Here is a 20,614-nt window from a genome sequence, read left to right as displayed (position 1 = left end):
TGTTAAGCATTACCAACTGCTACTGTTTACTTCTTGGAAAATACAGACCTGAGAGGTGTTTGTACTAGTTTCAATCAACATTATTTTAACACACACAGTATTCTTTGATTAATTACATTCATATCATTATTGACCATCACAATATTTACCTCTGGAGTCTCCTCTAAAGGTGCTGCTGCCTGCACATCTGGCTGATAGTTCTCAGGTGTGGCTGCAGGCACATCTGGCTGAGGGGGGCCATTGTCTTCCAGCACATACACAGGGCTCAGTCTCTATCTGTGGGGATCTGTTTTTCAGAATTTCCATCAGCTCAAAACTAAACAAAAACATCTTAACATAGTAATTGATGGATTTTCTGTTTGAAAATAATCAGATATTAATAAATATTGAAATGTTAAAAGTCAAACCCTTACCTTTTTGTGTCGATGATAGGCAGACTTAAGCCTTTTTCCTATTAAGCGTGACATTGGAAATTCCCAGATCCTGGCAGGCCTCACCCCAGGACGTTTTTTCAACCTTACTTCCATCAAGTTGAGCTGCGGCCTGCAGCTTTCCAATGACTAAGACAATATCCTCAACTGTTTTGGAAATTGTTCTGGACTTAAATTAAAAAATGAAAATAATATATGTAATATTTTCACATTCATAAATGACGTGTGGGGAAAAGAACTTTCCAAGGGTAGGAAAAGCAAAAACTGTAGTGAACAGAACATTAAACACATTCAAATCTATGTGGAGATTATTGATTCTGTGTTTGTTTACTATCAATGCACAGTTGAGTTCATGCTTGTGGCAATATTGCTCCTTATTCAAAGTGCATTAACCAACACATTTTAAGCTTACAGTAAAACGTCCCATGGAAGAGAGTCTTGGTCCAGACAAGCTGTTTTCAAATAAACAGAACATTAGAAAAATGAAGTCATTACTATGTACTCATAGTAATGACTTCATTTTTCTAATGTTCTGAACGTTGGTGGTGATGGCGCAGTGGATATGATACATGCCTTTGGTGTGGGCGATCTGGGTTCAATTCCCACTACAATACATCAACCAATATGTCCCTGAGCAAGACACTTAACCCATAGTTGCTCCAGAGGCGTACAACCTCTGATGTATATATAGCAATTGTAAGTCGCTTTGGATAAAAGCATCAGCTAAATGACATGTGATGTAATGTCAAACAATAATTCTAAACAAATTGATTTGTACTAGTATTACTGTGTGAATATGAATGTCCAATTTCAAGACGGAAGATGTTATGTCCTAGACAACTTGTACAGGTAATTTATGATATGATAACACATGATTGCAATCGGCCCGTTCTGAACCGCACTGCACTGGTGCTTCTTTAATACAAGTCCAGTTACATCAATAATGGCATGTAGATGTTCACGATGCTTTCAGCAGTCTCTCTCAGGACTCAGGTAATACAACATTCAAATCATCCTGTGTTTGCATCTCAAATTAATCCAGCATTGGAGGTAGTATTCAAATCCTGCCCTTGAAAAACAAGTTGCTAAATGTGGCACAATACATCTTCATATGAGATACATTTGTTTGCTGTTCATGGTCCCTGAAAATTGAATGTAATGAATTAAAGTAAAAGTCAAGTAAAAGTCCTGCATTGAAAATGTCACTTTCACAAAAGTATTTTTTTATAAACAGGAAAATGTACTTGCTCACCTTGACTTTTGCTCGTGCTTTTGTTGCCTAAAGGCAGCTACACACCGGGCCGATAATCGGCCATTGGACAGTCTGGCGAGGTCACTGACACGAGTCTGTTCGGTGTGTTCCGTGCCGTCGTCCATTGGAGGAGCTGTCGGCCTTCATTTTGGCCGATTTGACGTTGTTTTCTCACAAAAAATAAAAATTGTCATTGTCAGAATTTTGTTGTCTCACAGGGATAAATGGGAAATATGAATCATAAATGATATGTATATCATTGGTAATTGAGCTAAAGTAAACATCTGTTAAGTATTTGTACATAAACTGTTATGGCTGTATTGATTTGAAAGCCTAATTATGTGGTGGGTCCACCAGACCCGGGAACATTGGCTGTGTAACAAAAATATGAACACTGTATAAGGGTTAAATCCACTCTTGTGTGATTATTTTTTTTTTTAGGAACCACCGTCCCCTACTGCCACCAGTTCTCTGTTAATTCCTGACAGCAATCAGGATGCGATGGCTTTGGAACTGCCGATAGCAGAATCTACTCATTTGGACCCAGGCTTTGAGTCAACCAGCACCAGCACGTCAGCTGGAAGCCTGGGAAGGGCCCCTGCAAAGCGCAGCAGGAAATCTCAAAATGATTTGCTGGCAGACACATCGACGGGCCTGATGTGCACAATAGTCAGTCAAAAAGTGAGTAAACAATGTTTCACAGAATTGGGAACACTGCTGTCTGTGTATGACAGCACAAACAAACAAAACCTGTCTGCCATGTTAAACACCACTGCCCTCACTCCGTAGAAAGTTATGCAGAGCACAACAAGCCAGGACAATGTACTCCATTGTGACAGTGTTTTGGATGCTGATGAAGGTTAGCAAGACACAGAAGCGGTTGGCCATGATCCCAAATGCATTTTCCACAACCCTCCGAGCACGCGACAGCCTGTAGTTGAAGATGCGCTGATCTACAGTGAGTCTGCGGTTTGCATATGGCTTCAACAGGTAGTCCTTCAACGGAAACGCCTCATCTGCCACAATGCAGTATGGAGCCAGCTGGTCAGAACCTGGAAGTGGTGCAGGGGCAGGGATGTTGTTGGTTCTGTTTACCAGGGCATCTGCTAATGTGCATCCACGAAACACTCCACCATCAGAATACGCTCAAGTCGGTGTCGCCTCTGTGTGTTTTGAGGCATTTTTTGGACCTCGAGGAGCCGACTGATCAGTCCGACTGCCTTTTCTGCCAACGGTCGGTCGTCTGGTTGGTGTGTAGCTGCCATAAAGCTGACCCCAGATTGACTGAGGCGACTGAGGATGTGAACCCCGGTCTCTGCTGTCAAAGTCCTGCACTTTAATACGCTTGCTTTAATTCTAACAACACAAGGTCAAAACCTAGCATGTGGCTGGACCGTGTATGGCCAATGTGTTAAAACCGTGGCCAAATTGTCAGCAGACTGTACCTTTGAAATTATCAATACTCAATATTTTGAAGAATGGAAAAGTGCAACCATTGTAAAATGTAGGAAGTTGTATTAATCGCACGGACATGTCACTGCAGGGTTTTTTCCTGCATAAACAATTCTTTGCCGCCCCCCCCACCACTGGAAAAATCACCAGCCAAAATGGCTTGACTCTCGTTACACATGCGGCGAGCGCTAAGCTGCATCGTTTTAAATGGACCTGAACGCTCCGCTGTGAAGCTAGTGGCTCCTTTCACCAGCCAGGAGCAGAGCTTCACCTCAATGGGCCCCCCGCTCCCTGCTGATGACAGCCCAAGGGCAGCAGGGTCACCTGGAGACACGGTTATGCCTTTTATTTGCCTAACATGCAAATAACTGTTGCCTGTGGACAACTTCCACGATGCCAAACAACAGAGAGGTATTTTACACTGTTCATCACGAACAATAAGCTATATCAGCCGTCGCCAGTCTGAAGTCACACACTGAGGTGAAGCGAGAGCAAACAACATGGACAAAGTTCTTCTCATCATGGCTGCATCAGGCAAGTGTTTATTATCTCATAAATGTGTATAGTCTTTTATTACAGTACATCGATTTATCCTTGCGGCTAAAGATCAGAAGGAGAGCGAACATTATGACCCACTTTGGGTTTTTTTTTTATAATTAAATCAAGTCGTCTTTGTCTTTAGCACATTTAAAATTACAGAAGTTGACCTGAAGTGCTTTACAATAAAGTCAGATGGTTTAAGATTTGCCTCAATATAGATAAACATTACAGACATAAAAAGGTACGTAGCAAGCAATAATACAAAATGTAATACAAAACAACTAACATGATAAAACCAAAGTCAAGTAAAGAAATTACAGTTACAGGTACATTCAAAAGTTTTCAGTTTTCAACAATCAAAAAGGTTTTTCAGATCGCAGGCACTGTTAGGTGTAACTGTAATATAAAATTGTTCATCGTCAGAATAACAGTGATGCAGAATGTCTTAAAAAGGCGTTGATATTAAATGCATGTCCGTCACTACAGGGCTGAGTGCTGCCTCGTCCCCTGCTGGACGTCAGTACCATTTTGTTTATGAGCGGAAGACCTTTACTCAAGCACAGAGTTACTGCAGAGAGAGATACACCGATCTGGCCACTATGAACAGCATGGAGGACGTGAAGACCCTGAACAACACGGCAGTTTTAGACAACATGTTCTACTCGAAAGACAGCTACGTGAGTTAATTTTTCCCTCTCTACTTCATCTTAAAAGTTTTTTTGACAAAGATGTTAAGGACTGCTGGTTTGAAACCGTCCATAGTAACTACTAATAATTACAAAGAGCAAAACCTGTTTCAATGTTCATATGGTATGGGCACCTGGATATTGTGTTAACTTAAAAAATTGTGTACCAGTCGTTTTTTTTATACTTAGATTTTACTTATTGTTTTAACATATACAAAGCAAAACAAAACTTGTTTTGTCCCAGTAGAACAGTGACTATGTTTACATGCACATAATATTATGGTTTTTGCTCTTATTGCGAAAAAGACGATATTCCGACAAAGCTGTTTACATGGCTAATGAAAGTGAATATGTCACTAATACTCCCGTTAGCCGTGCAAAATACAATTTTTTCAAAGTTTACCAGCGGTGGAGGAGTTTCTGGACCGTGCCAACACAGCCTCCCTCTTTCATTCCTTCAACCAGCTTCTTGAAAAGGTCGCCGTAGCGATGTGTGTGCATATCCAAAATCCTGTTGATATCCAAGTCTTTGATAATGTTTAAAAGTAGCTGTGTCTGTCCTTCTTATCGTGTCTGCAGCCTTGCAAACTGTTAAAACCTGAATAATATCAAATATCCCACGTCTTAATCGGAACATGCTATACTTGGAAAAAGGCCTTATACAGAATATCCAACTGGAAAATGCTGTTGACCTGTATCAAATTCGGAATATTGTCATATTTGGACTAATAGTGGAAGATTGGTGTGCATGTGAACGTACTCAATGATGGCAGGTATTATGTCAATTCAACATCTCAGGCATTAAGTATAGTCTTATGGCTTATAATGGAGGAGTCATACATAGCATTGCATTCGTTTGTGGGTTGCTATAATGAGCAAGATTTTTAATTGCCAAGTACGTTTTTTAACACATACATGTTATGGTTTTGGTGTTTTGTCTTGTCTTGTCTTATTGTAGTCTGTTTTCCTGTCATTTTGGTAGCCTGGTTTTCTGTCATGTCTTGTTTCCTTCTGTTTGTGTGATTTTCTGTCTTGTCTTGTTTTATGTTCTGTTTCCTGTTTTATTTTGATAGTCTGGTTTTCTGTCTTGTCTTGTCTGGTTTTACTTCATGTCTTGTGTTTTCCCGCTCTTGTGATTGCCTGATGTTTTCCACCTGTTTCCCTGCCACTGTGTCACCTGCCTCTTGTTACCTCGTTAGCCTGTGTATTTAGTCTTTGTCTTCCCCCTGTCCGGCATCATACTAGAAAAGTGTATGTAAAATATATCCTTGAGGGGCGGCCTCTAGCTCACCCAGTAAGAGCGTTTGCCCCATGTTGGCTGAGTCCTGCAGCGGCGCAGGGTTTGAATCCGACCTGCTGCCCTTTGCTGCGTGTCATCCCCCATCTCTCTCCCCCTTTCATGTCTATCCACTTTCAAAATAAAGGGAAAAGCCCCCAAAAAATAATCTTAAAAAAAAAAAATATGGCCTTGAACAAAAACTACTCTTTATATGCCAATCAAATATTTCTTTCAGCGAGCCTGGATAGGGCTGCACGATGACCAGGTCCTGGGCAGCTGGGGCTGGTCACTGTCAGACACAAGTTTCTACAAAGCTGGGGAGGCGGAGTTCAGACAATGGAAGACTGGACAACCACAGTATGACAACCCCTGTGCAGCCATGTTTGGTACTGGACTATGGGACAACTACTACAGTTGTAACAAAGCCATTTTTGCAATCTGCGAAAATGTCAAAGGTGAGAATATTAACTAGGGAAGTGTCCCTTTTCTGCTCCTCTTCGTTTTCAGTATTTGGGCCTCTGTAGTATCAATTAATCGGACAAACTTGACTTGTACAGCACCTTTCACACAGGTTAGTGCCATTCAAAGTGCTTTATAGGTGACTGACAAGCAAATAATTAGACTGCAGGAAGTGGCTCAGTGTTAGAGCTTAGATCGTCCCAAAAAAATCAAGCCCGAACCTGCCCGAGCCCGAGCACATTGCGTCCGAGACCGGCCCGGCCCGACACATTAACTGTAATTATGAGCCCGAGCCCGATTTAAACCCGACAATTTTTTAATACGTGGGCCGTTATAACTGACGTTCCCAACTACAATTCCGAGTTGTTTGAACTACAGAAATCTGTTTAGAATAATACAACAAGGACGAAGCATGTAAACTGCGCTGTTTGTTTATTCAGAATGGAACGGATCGCAAATGGATCTGAATGAAGAAACGTAAAAAAAAGAAACAATGATGAACAACATATTGTTGTCACTGCCCACGACTTGTTTAAACTGCTTCCATACCTCCGACTTTCCTCCACACTTGCTCAAAGGTAATTCTCCTGTTTTTCTTTTTTTCTTTACATCTTCAAGCTCCAAGTTGCACTTAAGATACACAATACAGCACAGCAGGCCCGGTGTGATGCGTGCGAGAGGAGGAGACTCCGCGCATGAAGTGCTGCATTTTGTAACTGCAGCCTAAATTTTGTACACATTTCTTACTTTTATATAGCTTATATATACATATTTATAATATTTCTGATAATGGCATAGCTTTCTCCCCACCCAATTAGGCTAAATAGGTAATGGATTAAAAAAAAAAGAAAAAAATGCTTGATTAAGGGTCCGGCCCGGGCCCGGCCCGAGGATAGTGGCGGAAATAACGGCCCGAGCCCGATCCAAGGTCGTGTCGGACTCGGGTCGGACTCGGGCTTGGGCCGCGAATCTAAACTCTACTCAGTGTGTCATCAGCATCGCTATGGAAGGAGACGACATGTCTCGTCAACGCCACCAGGGGCGGACATATTATATATATTACAGAGATTGGACACAATCCTGATGCAGGCAGGCAAAAATGGTGCCAAAACACTACGAAAACTATAGACTAGGGAAACAGAAACACTAGGATCAACAAGACACAGGGAGTAACAACCTCAGTGATCTGACAACAGACAATGGACGCACAGGTAATGAGGGGAAAACGAGGGGCAGGTGACATGAGGGCTGATGAACAGGTGAGACACGTAAGGGCGGGGCAGACAATCACAGAGGCGGGAAAATACACAAGGCAGGAAGTAAAACAAGACATAACACAGGGGAATCAGACGCTACAAAGTAAATCAGGAAACTGAAGCATGAAAACACACAAGGATGGAACTAGGAAAACAAAACACAGAATGAACACGGGTAAAACGCAGAAATGAACAAATAACAGGGAAACAGTCAGACACATGGAATGAATTGACAAAATAAAACAGGAAAAACCACAACTGGAAACCACAGCCATGACAAATATAAACAGAACATGTGTGTGTGTGTGTGTGTGTGTGTGTGTGTGTGTGTGTGTGTGTGTGTGTGTGTGTGTGTGTGTGTGTGTGAGTGAGAGAAAATATTCATATGTAGAAAAACAACAATATAAAGTCTGTGTCTGTTGTTTTGTAGATTTTACAGACATTCCCTTTATAACATGGAGGACTGTTAAAAAAAAAAAACAGTTCATTAGTTTATTGATGTGGTTCCTTATATCTCAGTGGATTTATTTTAGAGATCATGAAGGCATGAATCCCAGATGTGGATGGATGGGAGGCTGTATGTTACGCCGCCTCTACACTTTTCTGTGCTCCATTTTCAGGGTCAGATGTGACTTTTGTCGCAGTCACCAACGACATGACGTGGACCGAGGCCCAGAGCTACTGCAGAGAACACTACACGGACCTGGCCAGTGTGAGAAACCTGACAGAGAACCAGAAGGTATATTATACGATATTTACAAAATATACTGATAACATAGGATCGGTAGTCTGGATCGGCCTTTTCCGAGACTCGTGGAAGTGGTCCGATGGGAGCAGCTCCTCATTCAGGTTCTGGAAAAAGTTGCAACCTGATAACAAATACGGGAACGAGACTTGTGTGGCTGCAGACTTCAGCAACTCTGGAAAATGGGAGGACTGGCCCTGTGACATGGAGAGAGCGTTCATTTGCTACGGCCCACGTGAGCGAAAAATATACCTTTTTATTTAAGCAAATCACACATCACAACAGCTAAATTGGAAGAAAAAAAAGTCTCTTAACAAAAAACTAAGAAGCAGTGGCAGAAGTATACAGATCCTATACTTAAGTAAAAGTACTAATACAACACTGTAAAAATACCCTGTTGCAAGTAAAAGTCCTGCATTCAAAATGTTACTTTAGTAAAAGTATGCAAGTATCTTCAGGGAAATGTACTTAGAAGCATTAAAAGTAAAAGTACTCAGAAAAATCCTCCCATTTTAGAAACTGGAAAGGATCCAAACAGTTGTGTGCTTAATGGTCTAATCATTTCAGCTGGACTTGTAGGCCGTTGTATTGTTGGCTAGTTTAATTTATAACAAAACATATTTTATTAACTGTGTGTTTTGTTTTTTAAAAATCTTAATGTGTAAAGTAACTAGTAACTAAAGCTGTCAGATGAATGTAGTGGAGTAAAAAGTACAATATTTCTCTCCGAAATGTAGAAGTAGAAAGTGGCATGAAAAGAAAAGACTCACGTACCACAACATGTGTACTTCAGGACAGTACTTGAGTACATGTACTTAGTTACATTCCACCACTGCTAAGAAGACTTAGTGACGTCTGAAGTCAATCAAGTGAAATCTAAAGTAGATCATGCCCTGGCCGTTTAAAAAAAATGCAATGGCATTTATTTATTTTTTATATCAACGGTTGTAGTCTTAACACATTCATGTGCTAACCCGTGATTCACACAGTATTTAGATTTAGATTCAGGTTTACTTTAGCATCAAATGAGAATATAACAAAAACAACACAAAACATCAAGTTCTGGACAATTCATTTGAACACTCATGACGTGGATCATTTTCAAGGAATAGTTTGAAAAGTTAGCATGCATGATGATACGTTTGTGTTGACTTAATGCTGAAAAATCTGCAGCTGATGGAGGTCATTGTTTAAACCGTTGATGGGGAAGGAAGAGCATGCTGATTATTTATCCAGCCCGAAATGTTATATCTGATCAAGTTTGGTTTCTTTTATCAAAGCGACGCCTGTTTCAAAGCGAGTGATGAAAGTGCGGTTTGACAACAAGAACTCTCTGGACGTGAATGACCCTGCTGTGATGGAGGCCATGTTGAAGCAGGTAAATCACGTTTCAGACTTTTATGCAACAACAGAACAACCAAATGACTCTTCAAAGCATTTTAAAATAAGATAGATAAGATAAAACGTTATTGGAAATACCCATTCCATTCAAAAGCTCTATACATTATATTTATTACAATGCTTTGGCCTGCCAGGTATGTGCCGTGAGCTTTGTGCAGAAGTAAAGAGTCTGGTAGGAGCACTCTGCGGGCCAAGTGAGGGAGAATTATGGATAGGACTAATTAGGAATCAACACGCAGCAGAAACTTCTGACACCAAACACACCAGGAAAATGTACAAATACAATCCAGCAATCTGAGAAAAGTATGTACAAAAGACTTCTAAAAAAGAGTACGGACTATCTGTCTCTCTGTGAGTGATGATGATGATGAGGATGATGATGATGATGATGATGATGACGAAAATGATGAAGTGAGGTTTTGTGTCTCAGCTCAAACAGAAGCTGAGGGACCATGGGCTGAACGACTGCGTCAAACTGAGCTGGAGGAAGCAGGCCGATGGAAAAGTCTTCCACAAGGAAGACAAGAAGACAAAGACGTGCAGGAAGAGGGATGAGCTGTATTGTTGAACCGCTGCGTCTATTTCCATCAGAGAAAAGTGTGTTTCTTTCCTCAAAGTCCGAGTGTACCGGGCCAGAATAGAGCTGCAACAATCTGCTGATTCATCGACGATCGCAACTATTTTCATAATCAATTCATCCTTTTAGTCATTTTGCAAACAGATAGCGAAATAGTCACTGCCTCCAACTTCTCAAATGCTTCTTTGATGCTTGTCTTTGTCATTTTTTTTAATCATAAACTTAACATCTTTGGGCTTTAGACAGCTGGTCGATTAAAACAAGACTTTTTTGTATCTGCTTCAACTGTGGGAAATATAATAGACATGTTTTACTATTTTCTGACATTTTACAGATTTGATAAGATTAGGCTGGAGGGACAACCAGTGAAAAAAACACCTTTAAAATTGTTTTGCTTTAAAGTGCTCATATTATGCTTTTTGGCCTTTTCCCTTTCCTTTATTGTGTTATATATCTTTTTGTGCATGTTATAGGTTTACAAAGTGAATAAGCCCAAAGTCCACCCCAAAGGAACTTACCGTCTCCAACAGAAAACACTGTTCACAAACTGCTCCAAACAGCTCTATTGTAGTCCAGCCTTTACTTCAGAGATGAACGTGCGTCACATTGTAACCCACGTTCTAATGCTCGCCTAGCTGTAAGCGTGGCACGCCCTCATACTCTGCTTCTGACTGGCTAGTAGTCCTTACCGAGGTACTGCGCATGTGCGACTCCCAACAAAGATGGAACAGAAGTGAGATGCCTCACTCGGTAGCTAAAACAGAGAGCTCAACACACAGGGTGAAAAGAGGAGCTGCAGCAATGTGCAGTACAACAAAAATATGGTGTTTTCTGAAAATTAAACCACATAAACCTATTCTGGTACAACCCTAAATACAATTAGGAACCTGAAAATGAGCATAATATGAGCACTTTAAACATAACGATTTGATGCTTCTCTTTGTCATACATGGTTATTAACTTAATATCTTGGATCATTGGGAAAAATACCATGATAAAATAAAAGAATTTTGCAAGAGTGCATTTTGTTTCTTACTAAATAAATACTGCAAAATAAAGTTATCATCAATGACGAAATAACTGAGTTTGAATTATTTCTTCAAATATTTTCCCAAAAGTGTTGGTTCATTTATATATTTTACTAAATTGAATGGATAAAGTTCCTTTTTTTAGTTAGATCTTATTAATTAAACAGTGCAAAGTGGTTTATATATTATACCATTGTTCTGTTACTGTTCTGCAACAAAGAAAATGTATCGGCCGCGCACTGAATCGTGGGAGATCAGGTTGGGCTCTAACTACTGTGACCAATCATCTCTCATTAGACTCAACCCTGCAAACCGTTTAAAAAAATGTCATATAAACGCCGCCACTCTAGCCATCTAACAAGCCCACTCCTGGTTCGACGGCACCCCTCCATTCCTCCATCCTCTTAAAACAATCTGTCTGGCTATCATTAAACTATTATCTATTCAGTTTACGATTGACCAATCTCCCAGAACAAATCATCTTGGGCTGAATGGAATCTGGGTCCCTGCAAACAGACATAGGGTATCATGTATCCCGGTCCAAAACTTCTGGGGCCTCATGTATAAACGTTGCGTACGCACGAAAAGCTTGCGTACGCTGGTTTTCAAGGACACTTTGTGATGTATAAAAAATTAACTTGACGTGAGAGTGTGCGGGCCTTCTGCAAAGTCTTTTCTGGCTCTGTAACGTGGCAAATTCTAACTGAAAAGTGCCGAAAATCACCAAACATTACAAAATAAAGTTTCCACTTCACTTACTGGCATACGTCTGTGACATTGTCTATGAAAATACATAATTTTATCCACCAATACTCCATAAAAGTTTGATAATTTACGTGGATAATGTTTCACATCTTTCACACAACTAATGGGAAATTAATGAAAAATCCACTTAGAAAATACTTTGTCATCCTCTGTATTTCCCATAGATTAAATATCTACTTACTGTGCAACAAAAAGATCGTCACGGAAAATGCAATACTGCCTGTGATTCTGTAGTTGCTGAGGCTCAGACATCCATGGCGCACAGGAGGTGGGACGCATGGATCCATCCCCCCAGGAACAAACGCTGTGGTGGGCAAACTCATGTGGTGCGTAATTGATCCTGTGGATGATTTGTAGGCTATTAAGTGAAAAAGGTGTACCCGGTCCACCAAACACTGGGCTTTCTTGACTGTCTTGATTCTGCACATATTTTTGTTACCTTTGTCCTACTTACTATTTAATTATTTCATCCATGTGTGGCGCAGCGGATCCTTGCGCACTGTCACCTGCCGTGGAGACGCTGGCCTCACTAACCTCTCCTCTGAGTCGGGTCTCCCTCGCGCTAGACTTAGTTTCACTGAGCGTACTAACACAAAATAAATGGCATTACATCAGTGAGTTCAAACTGCTTATTGTGCGTAATTTGGACTGACACTGAAATGCATGTTGTTTGGTAACTGGTGTGGCACTACCACTATTCTCTTGATTTCCAGTTCGACATTGTTTTAAACTTCTGCTATGGTTCGGTGCATTCACCGCCCGGTCACCATTTGCCACTCTGGCAACACATTTTCTTTTATTGCTTATCCAAGATGACAAAACTACAAACAGAACATTTTTTTCTCGCCTCCACCCCCGTGATCAGCACCTCAACCTCACAGTTGGTGAAATTTTTTTTTTCCGTCTGCAGAGGTATGATTGTGATTGGACAAAGAATGACGTTGGGGGCACATTTATAGTCATTTCCATATTCATTTATGGGAGGAGGCAAGGCGGGGTCGGTGGCTCGTTCAAGTGCGCTCAATTTCACGTGGATTGTCATGTACAAAGGAAAGGTGCGCAGGACCTGGCCGTGGAGTCCATAGCAACCAGTTCATGTGTTGAATTAGTTATTACCCAGTGTGCTTTGTTGAATGGTCTCAATGTTTTATTGTTTAATTTCATGTGAATACTAGTTTACTAGAGGAGTAACTTAGTATTTGAAGTAATGCAGTAATGCAGGAAGTGTGCATTTAGTTTCCATGCTTATTGTGTTTCCACAACAATGTTAGTGAGTAAATCTACTGAAATGGACACCATAACAGTGGAGTGTGATGTGTAAGATGAGAAAGCAGAGGTTAAATCATGTATGTCATGGTTGTAAAAAAACAGTGGCTAATAGCTATCTGTACATCTTTGCCAAGCGCCAACCCGTACGGAAAGCATCAATAAATTATTGGGGAGGGCTGTGCCTCTTTTCCCAATCATTTTGGAGGGTCATAGAAAAATTGATTGCTGGCAAAGGGAGGGTCAAGTCTATTTTGACTAAAGATCCCAAAACTCCCCCCCCCCCTCCTTAAGTAATTACTGAACAGTCCCTTAGTGAGTGGTTAGTGGCTTTAAAATTCCTGGTAATAATATTAACAAAACATTTCCTTAAGGGAAAAAGCCAAAGGAGTCAACCCAGCAACGACCAGCCCTTCACCATCTTCGAAAGGTACAGTTTACAAACTACTACTGTTAAGTAGTTGGTTAGTAAGATAGATGATACATTTTTACATTATTTTTAAGTGATAATCTCAAAGATCTCCTTTCCTGGTTGATTTGGCTACCCCTGATGGTAACAGCAAATGTGTTTTAAACCTACAGGTTAGGGTTAGAAACGGCACACTATGTGTAGACTCCAAATTGTATATCACATCACTATATCAGCATTACAACTAAAGCACAGCCATAAATCTGTAGGTTTTTCTGTAGGTTACAGTACAGAAAGTAAGACATAACAACATTAAACACAATAAAAGTTGTCTTGTTGCCGGACCCTGGCCCAGCTGACCCGTCTCCTGCCTCCGGCTCAGCTGACCCACCTCCAGACCCTGTTCCAGTTACCTTGTTGTTTGTCTCTGTTCCAGTTGCCCTATTGCCTGTTCCAGTTACCATGTCTACCAAGATATCTCAAAAAGCTAGGGCTGGATTACCAATAACTTTACCGTGCACATACATGACCCTAAGGGTAAAAGTCTTTTGATCCCATTACCTTTTTATCTAGCACTAACTATAACTATAAGACACACAATCCCAATAATAACAAAATTTTCAGATTATGATGGCATTTCAAATGTGCTGTCCTCGTGATAACAATGGTATCAATTATGGTTTCTGTACACAAAAGAAAAACAATGTATATCTTAAATTAAATTTACAGTAAGTGTGATGCCATACCTTGACTTTCTGACTAGTTGCTGTCATCTTTTTCCTCTTTACTGCCTTTGGACTTAGAAGGTTCTTGTGAGGGTCAAAGTATTATGTTTTTTTTTTGGGTTTTTTTATGAGGGGTTAGACTTCTCTTCTCTTTGCCCACTGCTCTTGCTCAAGTCACCCCCACAACTCAATGGCTTTTGGTTCGGTGCTAAACCATATTGGACACTATGGTCTCAGAGAGGCATGGAGCTTCTTAATGAACACTCCAGGTTGCAGAAAACGTTCTGTACTATCCCGGACCAGTTCGCTGCATGGCAGTTTAGCTGGGGAAAGCCCTCTCTGCTTTCCCTTTTCGAAGGTGCATCTGTAGCATACCTGGCTAAATCACCCAGCATGACAACTGACCAAAGTAGGAATATCCCCAAGTAGTCCCAGAAAAGGATATTAATGATCTCTTCGTAGCTGTAGCTCGTTAGCCGACAGCTAGTCCTTTCTGAAGAGTTCTTCCGTATCTTTGCAGCCCTTCCAGAAGCTTAGTAATCTGACCAGGAAGAGGGGGACTTTACCAAGACTTTTCACAATAATTCCAGAGCGACTGCACTTCTAGAATGTCAATTCCAGTTCTAGAATTTTAAGTTGTAGTATTACAATGTCAGGTTGAAATTCTAGAGTTTTAAGATGCGGTTAAAGATTTGCAGAGATTTACATAAGAATTATAGTTGCTGTTCTAGAGTGTTTCAGTATGATTCGAGAATGTTACGGGCACTACAACAAATTTACTTTGACCCTTTATGAGGCTTTTCACCAGACTTTAGTCCGATCTGAGCAACAGGAGATCAGCGTAGGGCATGAGAATACAATGCAGGCAAATTCTAGATTGTTAAGTTGCAGGTCTACATTTTTAAATTGCATTTCTAGAATGTAAATTACAGTTCAAGAATGTTAATTTGTAGAGAGGAGAATAGATATTTTATATCCCTTATTATTAAGGGATAATTATTATTATATCCCAGATCAATACAGTGTAGAGACTTAATTTTTTTTCTCACTAAACAGAGAAATTCGCTGCTTCAACAAGGTCGTCTGACAATTGTAGGCCATCCAGAAGCTTTTTTAATCCATCTTGGAATTAGAATCTCTTTGTAACATAAATAATTATGAATCCAAAAATCAACTTGTGTGTGTTCCGTTTGCGTTGGAGCCATCGTCTCGTCGTAGCCGTAGCTCGTTAGCCGACAGCTAGTCCTTTCTAAAGAGTTCTTCTGTGTCTTTGTAGCCCTTCCAGAAGCTTAGTAAAATGACTTTTTGGAGACTGTTCAGAATAATTCCAGAGCGATTGCACTTCTAGAATGTAAATTACAGTTCTAGAATGTTAAGTTGTAGTATTACATTGTCTGGTTGAAGTTCTAGAATTTTACGATGTGGTTCAAGATTGTAACATGTTAAATAACAGTCTAAACAGTCCTTTGTGTTAACTTTTTCCATTTGCTACCAGGGTAGCATACTGTGTAGCATGGGGATAGGGTAAACATGCAGATGGAATGCAAAGAGTGGTAATCTCTGCAACAATAAGGTGCTGCTGGGATTTGAACCCAGGATCTCCTATTTACTGCAGGCACTTTCACTGACTAAGCCACAGCACCTCCATGTGTACTTCTGTAATATTACTATTACTGCCTTCCATTGTCTTTCACCTTGTATAAGCTGTATAATGTACTGGCTGATTGATGCATTCTAATATTTACTATAACAAATATTTTGCTGAGGTTTACACTGTTAAAGTCCCCATGAGCAATGATAAGCTATTCTGGATATTTCCCTCCATGTTAGTTAACTGGTCAGCCAGGTGTTGTAATACCTCACTAACACAGTCCTTAACTCAGAGATTCCCGCTTTCAAAAACACTATCACCCAACGTGGGGCTCAAACCAACAACCCTGAGATTAAGAGTCTCACGCTCTACCGACTGATCTAAGGCCAACGCTTATACACCAAAGTTTGTCACCATAAACTGGCCAAAAGCACCCATTCGAATCCCGCCATGCACGTTAATATTTGCATTGAAATTATGCTACTGACGTGTCACACATGTGAAGAAATGAACGCTAAGAGAAACGAGCATGATACACACGTTTATTTTTCACTTAATGTCAAGTGTAATTTGCTCTGATAATCCCATGCACATGCATGCGACTGAATTAACTTCTTGTTTTTAAATTAAATCTTTTTAAAGGATAAATACAATCTGCTCGCTAGATGGCTACTATGGAAAGATGAAGGCACTGAGAGGGACAGGACTATTTAAAGTGACTCTCTTCTTAACAGTTAGCTGCAATGTAGTATTATGCATAATCGTTTTCTTTTGTTGTATACTGTAAAACCTGAAATAAAAGCCTGGAAATAGAAATTTGTTCTATGTCTGTTTTTTTATTTTTGGTTTGCATAATTTGTTATTTATTTGGATAGCTTAATTCGTATATGGGTAGGCAAACATTCAGTGTTAAATGTTAAATTTCATAATATTTTCCATCTTTGCTGAGGTCAAATTTTGTGGGTAAAGAATTAAAGACCTGTCTGATATAGACGCCTGTTCCACATAAAAGCAGGGTCAGTTAGATGATTTAGGTAAATAAAAGCCCTGTCTTTTTATGGCCTTTGACGTTTCACGAATATCTACCTTTTCTGCAGTAAATGGTTCACCAATGGCTCCAGATTTGTACGACAGAGAAGTCCTTATCAATTACTTTACCATAACGATGTCAGAGAAAAATACAGTTGAATATTGAATTACACAGAGGGGGGAATTGCTTCCAAAAGAATTTATTTATTTAAATAACTATATACAACAGTGCAAGTGCATCATTTCTCACTTTGCTCCTCTTCCCTGCCCTTCCCTCCTCCCCATCCCTTTGCCCCACTCCTGTCTGCTCTTTTTTTTCCCCATAGCCTCTGGCTGCTAGGCGCTCCCGCCATTCAGTTAAGGACTCGGTGGCTGTCTCCCCACAGTACCAGTTCCCGTAGAACTGCTGGTGCCCTGGCAGCTTGCAATCCTTTAAGCACCTTCTACACACCACCACATCAGGTTTTTTTGTGTACTTTCTAAACCGTTCACCTGCCTCTTCTCTCTCCCTCCTCCTCTTTCTGTTCCTCTGTGTATTATATAGAACATCTAAAATGGGTGGTGTTGAAGGCACAAGATCAGCTGGCAGGATCAGCCTCTGGCTTGGAACTTGCGGCTGAAGGGCGCTGCACAGAAGCGAGTGTGGCGGTGGCGGTGGCTGAAGGGCGCTGCAGGGATGTTAGCGTGGCGGTGGCTGAAGGAGGCTGCAGGGAGGTGAGCGTGGCGGTGGCTGAAGGGCGCTGCAGGGGGGTGAATGTTGCGATGGTCGCAGGACACTGTAGCTAAGAGGGTGTTGCGCTGGTCACAGGAAGCTGCAGTGAAGAGGATGTTGCGGCAGGTTGGTCTGCCTCCCCAAATGTCAGCCGTCTTTTCAGCCTGGCCGTGCCTGCTGTATTGGTTGGCAGTGAAAAGACGTGGGTTGTCCACCACACTCACGACGGACTGAGCCTCTTTCTGCAGTGTAGACTGCTGCTGCACAGGTCCTGCAAATGAAGCCTCAGGACAGGGGATGGCTTGTTGCAGCACCTCAGTCTCCTGACTCCGGCTACGCTTGTTGTACCTGAATAAAAATAATAACAAAAGGACAGTTTTAAATAAGAGATATATTCCACAAATAAAGCTGTTGTTACTACCTAGGTTGTACAGATATTTACTGATTTACTCACCATTGTGCCAGCATTGCCGTGTTCACCTCAGGCAGCTGGATGGTGGTGTCGGCCATCATACGTGCGTTGTTGACAACGCATTGGCGTAAGTTGTTGTACGCGTGGATGACTTGGGTCCACCGGCTCTGGCTGCCCTCGGGGCTCCTCTTTCGGCCAGTGATGGCCATGCAGAGCTGGATGAAGATGGCCTCCACCAGCCGGTTGCAGTCTGGCCACTGGGCTGGACCGTGTGACCCGACGAAAGACCTGGACATTTAAGGCAGTGAAAAACATGGTTATTATAGCTATGGTCACGGATTGTGAACAAAACAAACAAATAAACAAACAAAATCTAATGAATATACCGTCTGGTGGATTCCACCCCTGGTGCCACAATCTTTTTTGTGGTCCTAAACTGACCTGTGTTTAGGGTTTGCTGGTGACGAGGAGTGTATGTTGTCCTGCCCTTGTCAAAATCAGACAAGCCCTGCCAGAGGGCTATGATGTGCTGTGCATCCTCCTGTGTTAGGGCAAGGCTGTGGCTTTTTAGGGCCACAAGGCAGCGTGCCAAGTCCTGGACTGCTGCATAGCTGGGAATGTTGTCTGGTCCAACAGAGCTCTAGATGAATAAAATGGAACATAGTGACAGACTTACAGCAAAGCACAATATGTTAGGATTGATTCTTTAAAATCAATTGCAAAAAAAGTTTAAACTTACATTAGATAAAGACACAGGATCAGGAGCTACAGCAGACGGACCTGTGGCAGGTGGAGGGGCTGTGGCAAGCACACCTGTGGCGGCTGGGGACTGGGCAGTGGAGGGCACTGCAGTGGCAGGGGACTGACTGGTGGGTGGTGTGGCAGGCGCTGGGGACACACTGGTGAGTGGTGTGGCAGATGCTGGGGACTGTCTAGTGGGCGGTGTGGCAGGCACTGGGGGCACACTGGTGAGTGGCGTGGCAGGTGCTACATCAGCAGAACCCGCGTCAAGTGAAGCAGCCATGGCGGTGGGACCAGCGAGTGGGGGAGGTTCCAGGATGGGGACAGTAAAGGGAGTTGCAGCCATATTTGATTCAAGCCTGTTAATTAATCCTAAACCTAAACTAAATTATAACTCGTTTGAAATCCTTGTTCTTAATCTTCAACATCCAACATGGAAAACATTACAGCCAATCATATTTGTTGTTGTTTACTGAGCTCCAGGTCCGTATTCTGAATTTTTATCTGAATTCTCAGAGTTTTATCATGGGGGCTCAAGGGAGAGGGTGGAGTCAAAGATCACACCAAGGTTACGGGCCTGGGGAGATGGGGAGACAATGGTGCCGTCGATGGTGAGAGTGGGATTATTGATTTTACTGAGTGTGGATTTGGAGCCTTTGAGGAGGAATTCTGTTTTATCGCTGTTGAGTTTGAGGAAGTTGTGTTGCATCCAGGTTTTAATAGCTGACAGACAGGAGTTGATGTGGGAGAGGGGAGGGTGCTGAGGTAGATCTGGGTGTCATCGGCATAACAGTGGAAGTCCAGGTTGAAGTGGCGGAGTATTCTTTCTTTATTTCTTTATTTTGGATAGCCCCTTGAGATGTACCATCTCATTTTCAAGGGGGTCCTTAATCTGACCAAGAGGGAGGATGTAGATGATGAAGAGGAGGGGCCGAGTAAGGAGCCTTGGGGAACACCTTGTGTGACTGTGGCAGAGGTGTGGTTATGGAGAGAGATGAAGTGGGATCTGTTGGAAAGGTAGGAGTGGAGCCAACTGAGTACAGTACCTTCGATACTGAGGTCTTTTAGTCTGTTGAGCAGGATGTTACGGCTCACGGTATCGAAGGCTGCACTCAGGTCAAGGAGGATAAGGATGTTGAGGGAACCGGTGTCAGCAGAGGTGAGGAGGTCGTTGAGGACTTTGAGGAGAGCGGTTTCTGTGCTGTGGAGGGGGCGAAAACCAGATAGGAGAGGTTCAAATTGGTTATTTGCATGAAGATTGGTTTGTAGTTGTGAGGCGACTATGCGTTCCAGGGTTTTAGACAGAAAGGGAAGGTTGGATATTGGGCGGTAGGGAGGAGGGATCCAGACCAGGTTTTTTAAGGATTGGGGTGACAGCGGCAGTTTTGAAGGCAGAGGGGACAGTTCCAAGGGACAATGAAGAGTTGAAAAGGTTAGTGAGGTAGGGGCATAGGACGGGGAGGCAGGACTTCAGGAGTGGAGTAGGGAGGGAGTCAAGGGAGCAGGTAGTGGGTTTGGAAGAGCTGATGAGTTTAGAGATTTCAGGAGGGGTGACCAGGTCAAACTGGGAGAGGAGGCAGTGTGGAGGAGGGGTTGGGAGGTCAGGAGGGATGGGGAGAAGAGGGGTCGTGGTAGGTGATGGAGTAGATCCTGGGAGGTCAGATACAGGGGATAGAGATTTGTAAATGGTGTTGATTTTTTCAGCGAAGAAGTGGAGGAATGAGTTGCAGAGATCCGGAGTAGAGGTAGGGAGGGTATTGGTCCAAGGCTTGATGAGGTTGTTCATTGTGGAGAAGAGGGTTCTGGGGTTTTGACAGGGGTTGGTGAGGATGGTGAAGAGGTAGGCAGATTTAGCAGC

The 20,614-nt window shown here is 42.0% G+C and overlaps 1 protein-coding gene across 1 annotated transcript; it reads left to right on the top strand.

The window, feature by feature from the left end:
• The first annotated feature begins 7,848 nt into the window (after positions 1-7,848).
• Positions 7,849-10,470, top strand: LOC116057791 (lectin-like). Its single transcript, XM_031310383.2, has 3 exons — positions 7,849-8,335; positions 9,381-9,478; positions 9,932-10,470. The coding sequence occupies exons 1-3, from the start codon at positions 8,011-8,013 to the stop codon at positions 10,067-10,069; spliced, it is 561 nt and encodes a 186-aa protein (XP_031166243.1). The 5' UTR covers positions 7,849-8,010; the 3' UTR covers positions 10,070-10,470.
• Positions 10,471-20,614: the final 10,144 nt, after the last annotated feature.

Source organism: Sander lucioperca, chromosome 24 (genome assembly GCF_008315115.2).
Source record: "Sander lucioperca isolate FBNREF2018 chromosome 24, SLUC_FBN_1.2, whole genome shotgun sequence".
Classification (NCBI taxonomy): domain Eukaryota; kingdom Metazoa; phylum Chordata; class Actinopteri; order Perciformes; family Percidae; genus Sander; species Sander lucioperca.
Note: the sequence above shows the minus strand (reverse complement) of the source record. Positions and strands in the feature narration are given on the sequence as shown.